At 45.7% G+C, this 10,844-nt stretch overlaps 1 protein-coding gene across 1 annotated transcript in view; it reads left to right on the forward strand.

The window, feature by feature from the left end:
- LOC108526381 (liver carboxylesterase 1-like) overlaps positions 1–7,737 on the forward strand; it is a 33,590-nt gene extending 25,853 nt beyond the window's left edge. The window contains 4 exon segments of the mRNA XM_017867116.1: positions 565–712; positions 4,729–4,865; positions 7,123–7,193; positions 7,490–7,737. Coding sequence (XP_017722605.1) covers positions 565–712; positions 4,729–4,865; positions 7,123–7,193; positions 7,490–7,670 — 537 coding nt within the window. The 3' untranslated portion in view covers positions 7,671–7,737.
- The last annotated feature ends 3,107 nt before the right edge of the window (positions 7,738–10,844 follow it).

Below are 10,844 nucleotides of genomic sequence, written 5' to 3' on the forward strand. Positions count from 1 at the left end.
ACACACACACACACACACACACACTGCAAAACAATGCCACAGCTTCTCCAATTTTTTTTTTTGTAATTTTTTTGATGCTTGAGTTTCTGGATATAAGCCCATTTGATTCATTGATTCTGTTCATTTCAGTAAAACTCATGCCCTTAGAAACCCCAAAATTAAAGGACTTTCAGTCTGCATTGGTTTGGTTGGTTGGTCAGTTTGATTCTTCTCATTAATTCCCAATGATTCATAAATGCTTAATTTTTTTTAACAGTTGATGGGCTATCCACTCTCCGAAGGGAAACTGGACCAGAAGACAGCCATGTCACTCTTGTGGAAGTCCTATCCCCTTGTTGTAAGAGTCTAAGAATCATGGGAATTGGCTGAGACCCAGAGAAAAACAAGGACTTGCCCAAATCATAGAGCAATTAAATGGCAAAATGAAGACTGGAGCCTCAGGGTTTCCCCCATCTTTCCACCTTCCCCACTTCACTTTCCATCCTAGGGGGGAGTTGCACAGGGCTCGCGAGGTTCACCATTGAAGCAGGCCTTTCTGGTGGTCACTTTATTGATCTATTTTAGCACATTCCTAAGGAACTGATTCCAGAAGCCACTGAGAAGTACTTAGGAGGAACAGATGACCCTGTCAAAAAGAAAGACCTGTTCCTGGACTTAATGGGGGATGTGCTGTTCGATGTCCCATCTGTGATTGTGGCCCGGCACCACAGAGGTGAGTCCCAGAGGTCGAACAGGGGAGGGACCTGGACCCCACCAGCTTCTGTATCTGATTCACCTGCCTCCCAGCATAGACAGTCGTGGAAACAGCCAAGGGTCAGGCCTCAAAGGCTGATTCCATATGGCATGGAGTGAGGTGCTGTCTTATTTTGGTTTTGTGCCAGTAGCAGACTGTGAGAAGAAAAATCCAGAGGCAAATGGTTTTTTAAGGTGATGATCCCAGGTAACAGCAGCAGGGAGGTGGGGAAGTGAGACAGGAAAGAGATGGAATCCAATCCATGATGCATTGCCAAGAGAATATCCACTGTGGACAACTGGAGCTGGGAAACTCAAGGAAACACGGAGAATACAGCGCTCAGGGGCATCCCATCTGAGTGGCAAGTGGCAAGAGAGCCGGGATATTTATCCACCAGCTTCCACTTGTCATTGAAGGCTCTTGCAAGGAGTTGTTTATTGCCTGTGACTTTGACCTGCTGCACCCAAGGGCAGAGCAGTCTCTTGTGACCAAAGGCCTCAGGCCGGGAGCTACAGATGCTGGAGGTGGAAGTCAGGCTGGCATGCCCAGGAAGTGGGAATATGGGTGAGACTCTGACAGCATCTGCTGCAAGGGCTCCACGCCTGGTGTTATCACATAGGGCTGCTGTGGGACAAATATTGAAAGATGAGTCGTGGAAGGTTTTTAAGGTCCAAGCCGGCTGCAAGCAAGTGTGTTAAGTATTGGAGCCGGGGAAAGACTGGGAGCACTGAGTGGGATCCAGAGGATTGTTGAGGACCAAGAAGGCCAAAAGGAAGAGCTGTGGTGGGTGTGGGGGAGGTGGTCTGAAGAATGGCAATGCCTGAGACTGGCTTTTGTCTATCTCAGTGTGTGCAGTAATGGGCAAGCACAAGGCCAGGGCAGGGTCTATACAGGACCTTCTACCACTGACCCAAGGCTGTGTGGGTGGGGCGTGAGGTTAGGGATGCGTGGGCTCACTAGAGAGGAGTGTCCTCTTCTGGGTGCAAACTAGAGGAGGCTCACAGGACTCTTCTTTTTCTTTCAGCTCTCATTCACCTAGGCTGCAAGCCAGGAAATGTCCTCTCTCTAACCATGCTGGAAGGGTTTTTAAATGCAGAACTTCATAAGCATGATAAAAAGTAACTAAGGCTGATCTAGCAGGTGCCCAAACACTGCTTTGCACAGGAAGGGGCATGTGCTCCTAACTCTTACTTGGCTTTGTCCCATGCTCTGTGTCTGATCTATATATAGTGTTCCCATCTCCATCTTCTGATGGTTTGAGCAATACTGGGCCTCTGTTTTTCATCTGATTTCCCATGACTTTGAGTTCAGGTTTGTTTTTATTTTTCCAGGAAGACACAGATTTTATCAACTATCTCTTATTGCCGTGTCTCACTCTTTTTGATAAAAACAACACTTCTGAATATGAAGTTAATGTGATAAAGTTAATATGCAGAAAGTTTCAAAAATATGGAAACCCATGAAGAAACTAGATATCACTCCTAATTCCCCCACCTGGAGGCAGGTGGTATACATTTTTTTGTGCTTTCTTCTAAATATTTTTATGTCCTATATACTTTAAAATCAATTTTCTATTTTGCTTTTGTTCATAGAACAGTATGTTGTGAGGATTTTCTGAAGGTTGGTAAAAACTCATCAAACCATTCTTTATTGCATGAAATGGCTGTATTAAATAGCCTTTAATATTCCTATCCTGGCCGGGCGCGGTGGCTCAAGCCTGTAATCCCAGCACTTTGGGAGGCCGAGGCGGGTGAATCATGAGGTCAGGAGATCAAGACCATCCTGGCTAACATGGTGAAACCCTGTCTCTACTAAAAATACAAAAAACTAGCCAGGCGAGGTGGCGGGCGCCTGTAGTCCCAGCTACTCGGAGGCTAAGGCAGGAGAATGGCGTGAACCCGGGAGGCGGGGCTTGCAGTGAGCCGAGATCGCACCACTGCACTCTAGCCTGGGCAACACAGCAAGACTCCGTCTCAAAAAAAAAAAAAAATTCCTATCCTGTTAGATGTTTAGCCTGGCTGCTCACATTCTGATGCTACAGTAAGACTGAGCTCAGCCTGATGTTTATAAATCTCCAACCACATGTCTAATAATTTTCCTAGCATTATTTTTAGAAGTGAATAACTAGGCTGGACCTTAGAAATATTTTAGAACTCTTGGCAAATAATGCAAATTCGCATTCCAGTGCATAAGAATGTGGATTTCTTAATTTCCTTTCTCATTTGGGATACTAAGATTAAAAGTTAATGCCGCCAATTTTCCCCACCAAAAAGAAGCACATCACCCTGTTTTCATTTGCATGTCTTTCATGACATGTCTTTCATTGTCTCTGCTTCTCTTACTGTGCCTATTTGTCACTGCGCACAACTGTGCCCTACTTTCCTCTCAAGACTTGTGTTGTGACTCTAGGAATTGTATGAATAGCAATGGCTTTAGCCAAAAAGGTTTTACAAAGTACGTTTTGGGCAGCATGCTGCCTATAATGAGTTCTCTCATTCACAAAAGCTCTTTCCTCTATAGTTGGCTCTGAATTCCTTTGGAAAATGTTCGAGGGGCAGAGGCAAAGTCAAACCCTCCTTTTAGCAAGTTTTGCTTGACCTTGAAGCAGCCATTTAACAGGTGGATTACAGAGCCACAGAAGGATGGCATCTTCACAAGCGCGTTTCCTGCTGAGCCGAGGGTGCAGTGAAGGAGGCTGACGAAGATGAGTGAATAGATTCTTCTTCATTCTCACATTGAAATGACATGTGCGGGTGGGGCATGAGGTTAGGGATGCGTGAGCTCCCATTGTTAAATCCTTTTGTGGATGAATATTTAAGGATGTTAAGGAATGATGGCTGGAGGTGGTGGCTCATGCCAATACTCTCAGCACTTTGGGAGGCTGAGGTGGGAGAATTGTGAGAGCCTAGGATTTCAAGATCAACCTGGGCAACATACTGAGACCCTGTCTCTACAAAAAAATTGTTTTTAAAATGTGATGGTAGTATATTACAAAATAACACGTATAATATCATCCCAAGTTTATATACATAAAAAAAGAGATATGCTAAAATAAAAAAAAGAAGTGTTCTCTGTGGTAGAGTTACGATTGAAGTTTTAAATCCGATTTTTAAAATGGATTTTCAAACTGATTTTTAAATTAAGAGGTGGAAAATGCAAAGTGCTGAGGCACAGGGCCGGGTAGCCCATGAGGTAGCCCCGAAGGGGCAGCGATGTGTGGCTCCAGTGAGCCAATCCCTGTGAACCTGGCATCTTCTTGGGACTGGGACAGGAGAGCTTTGTTGGCTGGATAGGAGGGCAGAGCAGAAGGAGAGAGGGCAGGGGAGAGGCAGGGTCACCCTTGCTCAGCCCCTTCTTTTCTCTGCCAGGACTTTAATGCCTTAACACCCTAACACTCCCAGGCCGGGCAGGCAGCAAGACACATGGGGACAGTGAGATATAAAGCAGTGAGCGCCGCAGATTCCTGAGACACAAGAGGCAGATTGTTCCTTCTCTGCATATGTTTGTATTTAAATAGCCTCACATTCAGACAAGCAACTTGGATTTGCTTCAGTCTTCTCAGGATGGGTGAGAGAAACACTGAAATGCTTGGAAACACTTGGGAAATGTCCAAGTAAATGAGTACAAGTCTGTTATCAATGAAGTACATCCAGTGTAACCAGATGTAGAGAGATTGTCTTGTGAGAGAATGCACCAGCAGGCAAAGGGGTTTATGAGGCTGAGTCAGTGGCCCTGCACTGGCAGTTATTTTAAATGAATTCACCCAGGGTCTCCACATTCGTTCATTAAACATTTGTTCATTGAACAAATATCTGGCTCAAATTCCGGTTCTACCTCAGCCAGCCATGCAGCCCAGAGCATGTCACTGAGCTTTCCCGTGACTCTGTTTCTCTACTGTGCTGACAGCCAGAGGTTTCCTGCAGAGCTGGAGACCTTGGTAGCATCCAGGTGTGTGTCTGGTAACATGAACTGTGCATGAATCCTTGTCTTCTCAGATGCTGGAGCGCCCACCTACATGTATGAGTTTCAGTATCGTCCAAGCTTCTCATCAGACATGAAACCTAAGACGGTCATAGGAGACCACGGGGACGAGCTCTTCTCTGTCCTCGGGGCCCCATTTTTAAAAGGTAATGTCTCCTTGCTGTCCGTGAGCTTGGAGTTAGGAGACCTGGGTTCCAGTCTTGGTGTGGTGAGCTTCAGCAAGTTTCTCCTCTCCTGGTCTTAGTTTCCTGATTCTCTATAACAGGGTTGAACGTCATTGGGTAGTCCCTGGGCTTCCTCCCGCTCTAACACATGTGAGGGGGGATGTGTCTTCATGTGACCTCTGCACAGACACTCAGAATCCTGTTCTGTGACATCAACAAGACAGGTGGTGGGGTGATCTCCTGCAGGATTCACTATGACAGGGTTGATTCATGTGACCAGGTTCCTCCTGCTCTAACACACCTGAAGGGGATGTGTATTCACGTACCCTCTGCCACAGACACTCAGAATCCTGGGCTGTGTCATCAACAAGATAGGTGGTGGGACATATGCAGGGCCCTGCTCTAGGCTGAGAAACCACCAATCAATTTCCCTCCCCAGGAGCGCTGAAAATATGAGTGAGGGTGAGGTTAGAATTGGTGTTAACCCCGAGTCAAGTCTAATGTGTGTCTGTTCATCTTTCTGTCTGTCTCTTAACAAAACTCATAAACCTTTAANGATTCATGTGACCAGGTTCCTCCTGCTCTAACACACCTGAAGGGGATGTGTATTCACGTACCCTCTGCCACAGACACTCAGAATCCTGGGCTGTGTCATCAACAAGATAGGTGGTGGGACATATGCAGGGCCCTGCTCTAGGCTGAGAAACCACCAATCAATTTCCCTCCCCCAGGAGCGCTGAAAATATGAGTGAGGGTGAGGTTAGAATTGGTGTTAACCCCGAGTCAAGTCTAATGTGTGTCTGTTCATCTTTCTGTCTGTCTCTTAACAAAAACTCATAAACCTTTAATTTTAATATATTTAATAATTGTTAATTTAGAAATCGTAGGATGTATGAATTTGGAATAGGAGAGGAGACTTTATTTTTGATATGCTTTATAGCCAGCAAGGTGGCCATCCCGCAGGCTGGGAAGGTACCTCTGGCCAAGCCCAGACACAGGTTCATTGAACGAGGTGGGGTTGGGTAGGAGCTTTACGTAAATGGATTGATTAAACATACGTGTTCAACAGGTTACAGGGGGAGCAATGGATATTCATGAAGACAGTCCTGACATATGTGTATTAAACAAACATGCATGTAACGTGGCCCATGTTCACCTGGTAATGGAGACTTAATATTGTATTACGATTAAGGCCTATAAGTCCGAAGGTCTTCTCAGGACACAAAGCCCAGCAAGTGAGCAGACTCTGTACACCGGCCAGGTCCAGTGCATGGTTGGTGATGTTCTTATCTGGAGAAAGTTACTGAAATCAGTCTCTTATGCAATCAAAGCCATAGTTAAGGCTGGCAGGTCAGGGTTCTGTTCATCCACGTCTCCAAGCTGCAGCCATTGTAATTGTTTTCACTTTGCTTAACTCCAGGCCAGTGCTGGTTTAGCTGCTAGAGAAAAAGAAGCACCTTGCAGCAGTGAGAACAGAGTGGATTCTTTAAGGGTAGAGATACAGGCCTGAACATTTGCCCAGCATGGTTTTAGATCTTTTTTTAATTTGGTGTCTTATTGCCACAAAGAGTGTGTTCTGTCAGAATGATGACCTTTATTTTATTGCTGATTTTGGTCCGGTGGTGTCTAAACCACAAAAGGGAAGGGATATTATGAGGCGTGTCTGACCGCCTGTCTGTTTCCAGGCAGGAACTCAGTTTAGGGCTTTTCTGGCCTCCCCTTAGACCAGAGAGGGTCAGTTCAGTGAGTTGAGAGTGTTAGGATTTTATTTTTAGTTTATATTATATAATATTTTTAAAAATCCTTTCACAATGTGTTCTAAGCCTTAACTCTCAGCTGTTATAGATCACATGGGACTCACCTCATGGACGCTCAGGATGCACTAGCTCCGCTTGGCATGTCCCAATTGTGCACCCTTAGGAGCCTTGAGCTCTGTTATATTTCAGAATATGAATTGTGGATGTGTGCAGGAGAGGGGAAAAAGACCCAAGAGAGAGCAACCCTGGGAGGTAGGACAAGCACATAGAATGATGCATGCCTATTGCTGAGCCCTAGGTCAGCCATACTCAATAGAAAAGTACACACGAATCCACCAGGCTCTTCTAAAATTGCAGACCTCAGCTCAGTGGGTGTGGAGCATTCGCTAAGACTATGTTTCTAGCAGGTTCACATGTGATGTTGATGCTGCAGGTCCGTGGATCACAGTTTGAGTCGCAAAGGCTTTTTTTCTTGTTCCCCACTGAGGGTGCCTCAGAAGAGGAGATCAGACTTAGCAAGATGGTGATGAAATTCTGGGCCAACTTTGCTTGCAATGGGTGAGGCTGGTGACAAAGACGGAGCAGGGTTGGTGAGGGGCAGGGGCAGGGCATGCCTATTGGGAAGGGGCAGCTTCTAAGGTTCTAGTGATCAATCTCCTGACCCTGTGACCATAGTACTCTGACAATGAGAACTCTCTAAAATTGGAGAGGCCACACCTGGAGATAGTGAGCTCCCCATCTCTGGAGATATACAAGCCTCTTGACAGAGATAACTTGGGCATCCTCGCACATCTCAGAAAATTGTTGGGAACACACAGCAGCTGTGGGGCAATTCTATTTGATTCTGTTTCCAGAAACCCCAATGGGGAAGGGCTGCCCCACTGGCCAGAGTACAACCAGGAGGAAGGGTACCTGCAGATTGGTGCAAACACCCAGGAGGCCCAGAAGCTGAAGGACAAGGAAGTAGCTTTCTGGACCAACCTCTTTAAGAAGGCAATGGAGCAGCTACCCCAGACAGAGCACATTGAGCTGTGAATAGAAGGTCCATTCAGCCTCGGGAGCCTGCAGGAGCAAAGACTGGGGTCTTTTGCAAAAGGTATTGCAGGTTCAGAAGGCATCTTACCATGGCTGGGGAATTGCCTGTTGGTGGGGGGCAGGGGGCAGGGGGCAGAGTTCATGAGGGAGCAAATTTTTTATTTGTGACCTCAGCTTTTGCAATAAAAGATATTTCGATAGCTAAATCAGTGCTTGTGTCTTGTACTGAAGATTAATCCATCCTCCTCAGAGACAGGAAAGTGATAAAAGAGGCAATGTGAGAAGGAAGTTGGCTTTACTAGAGATTGCCTGGCCTTGAGACGAGCAGAGTCCAAAGGACTGGGCCATGGACAGTGCTCAGGGGAGCACTGGACCTGCTGCATGTTTCTGGGCCCCCAACAATTTCCAACAATAGGATTTGGGATTGCCAGAGTGCAGCATCCCTATCCTCCATTTGGAGCTGCCTATGGAAATGGAAGTGGCCCAGGCTGAGAATTTGCCTGGATCAGGGAAGAGAGAGAGGTGCCGAGGTGATCCCTTGCCACTGTTGGATGGCCTTTAGTGACTCTTGCACAGGTCTGCAACACCTTCCTCAGTATGTACACTAGCCTCCTAGACCCCTCCCTGAGGCTGTCTCTTTCAACAGCTAAACTCCCTCTGTAACCTGGACCACTTCTGCTATGGGCAGTGACCACCTTGGAGTAAGTCTCCAGAGGGTCATCCTAATACTGTGTCTTTCAGAATCTCAGGGATGATTTCTGGATTCTGCTAGAATGTAGAAAGCTCTAATGAGTGTCACTCCTGCCTTACCAGCAAGAGAAAGCTGCATCGTCCTCAAAATCATAACTTTTCCTGTACCAAATAGCTGAAGTTGCAAGGCACATGATTACCCTGAAATCAACGGGAAGACAAGCACCTGGGGGAGTGGTGGGATTTGAACACTGCATTACCTCTCACCTGCAGGCAGGAGACGGGGTGACCATAATGAGCAGAAATACTATGAATTTTAATCAGTGCTGAAGGCCAAGTGCGGGCCACTGTGAGAGTATAAAATCTCTGGGAACCATGGACCCAAGGAGGAGTTGACTCCATTCACAGACTCTATCCAATGGACGTCTATCGGGAGCCCATGAGAAAGATTGGATAGATAGTAAGAATGGAGAGGGCCAGGCACGGTGACTCACGCCTGTAATCCCAGTACTTTGGGAGGCCAAGGTGGGCAGACGACGAGGTCAGGAGATCAAGACCATCGTGGCTAACATGGTGAAATGCTGTCTCTATTAAAAATGTAAAAAATTAGCCGGGCGTGGTGGTGGGCACCTGTAGTCCCAGCTACTTGGGAGGCTGAGGTAGCAGAATGGTGTGAACCCAGGAAAAGGAGCTTGTAGTGACGGAAATAATGCCACTGCACTCCAGCCTGGGTGACAGAGGGAGACTCCGTATCAAAAAAAAAAAAAAAAAAATTCCCCAGAGCAGAGCTGCAGGGGAGGGTGGGAAGCGGGCTCAGGCCCTGCACCTGGGTAGCTGCCCCACCTGGTGCTGCCCCGGGTAACCCACCTACTAAATGAAACTCCCTTCCCCAAGCAGGGACAGATCCCACTCATTCCTGCCCCATGTGCTCTGCTAAAAATTTCTATCAATAATGTGCCTCATTATTCTTTGGGACGGGAAGGACTGGGGAGAAAAAACCTCACCATGATTATGTCAAAATACAAGGGAATTCATTGCAAAGAGCTCACTGTGCTCCACGAATGGGGTGGAGCTCAAGTCTGAAATTACAGGATGGGTAGGAAAGGGGATGGCCAGCCACAGCGTGGCGGAAGTGTAACCCTGAGCAGTGGTGGCAAGGGGGCCAGCCCATGGGCAGCAGGGCTGGTGTTGGCAAGGTTGCTGAAGCACATCATGGGTGCCTGGAGGACAGCTTTTCTACCTTGACCTGTGGGAAACGGACTTCTCTCTTTATAGGAAGATAATGCCATAAAATGTCTGTCTGTCTATCTATCTGTCTATCTATCTATCTATCTATCTATCTATCTATCTATCTATCATCTTTCTACCAATTATCTATCATCTATCTATCTATTATCTATCTAATCTATTTATTTCATTAATTACATTTATTTATGTAATTGTGTTTCAAGCTCTGTTTACCTCCTGAACTTTTCATGTGAAAGACCACATTTATTCAATATATGCTTTAGGTAAGTTTCATTTGGATTTCTCTTAGTACATACAATAGAGTCCTGATTAAAATCACTGCTGCATTTGAGCATTTATATTCTATCCTGTAACTATAATTTATATGATCACCAGTAATTTTATCTGTATCAATCTTGTCTCCTGTATTAGATAACAGGTTCTTAAGGTCTGGTACAAACATTTAAGTATTTTATTGAATAAAACATACATATAAGAAATATATATATACACACACACATACACATTCACACAAACACACACATGCTATGTATATATTACGACTTAGTAATTTCACTAACTGATAACACTGTGTAAGTAGGACCCAGATCAAGACACAACATTACCAGCATACCAGAAGCCATATGGAGCTCAATTCCAGGCCCTGCTCACTTCCCCCTCCTTGCCTATCTACCCAAAATGGTCACCACAGTCCTGACATCTAGCAGCAATATTACTTTTTCCAGGTTTTGTGCTTTATATGAATAGCATCACATACTCTTGCATCTGGCTCCTTACCCTCAATATTATGTTTAGGAGATTCACGTGTATTGTTGTATATGGCTGCAGTTTGTTATCATTGTTGTATAGTCTTTCATTGTATGGATATGCCATAATTTATCCATTCTACTGGTTTAGGGCATTTGGAGAATGTATTAGTCTGCTCGGAATTCTGTAACAAAATACCATAGACTGGGTGGCTTAATCAACTGAAATTTGCATTTGCACTGTTCTCAAGGCTAGAAGTTCCAGACCAGGGCACAGCGAGAAGGCAGCAATCTGCAAACAAGGAAGACAGCCCTCACCAGGAAATGAGTCAGCTTAATCAGCTAAAATCCACGTTTGCTTAGTTCTCTAGGCTAGAAGTTCCAGATCAAGGTGCCAGCTGACTCATTTCCTGGTGAGGGCTCTCTTCCTGCTTGCAGAGAGCTGCCTTCTCACTGTGTCCTATGTGGCCTTTCTTCTGTGCATGAGCAG

Source organism: Rhinopithecus bieti, unplaced genomic scaffold, assembly GCF_001698545.2.
Source record: "Rhinopithecus bieti isolate Rb0 unplaced genomic scaffold, ASM169854v2 scaffold_3879, whole genome shotgun sequence".
In the NCBI taxonomy this organism is placed as follows: domain Eukaryota; kingdom Metazoa; phylum Chordata; class Mammalia; order Primates; family Cercopithecidae; genus Rhinopithecus; species Rhinopithecus bieti.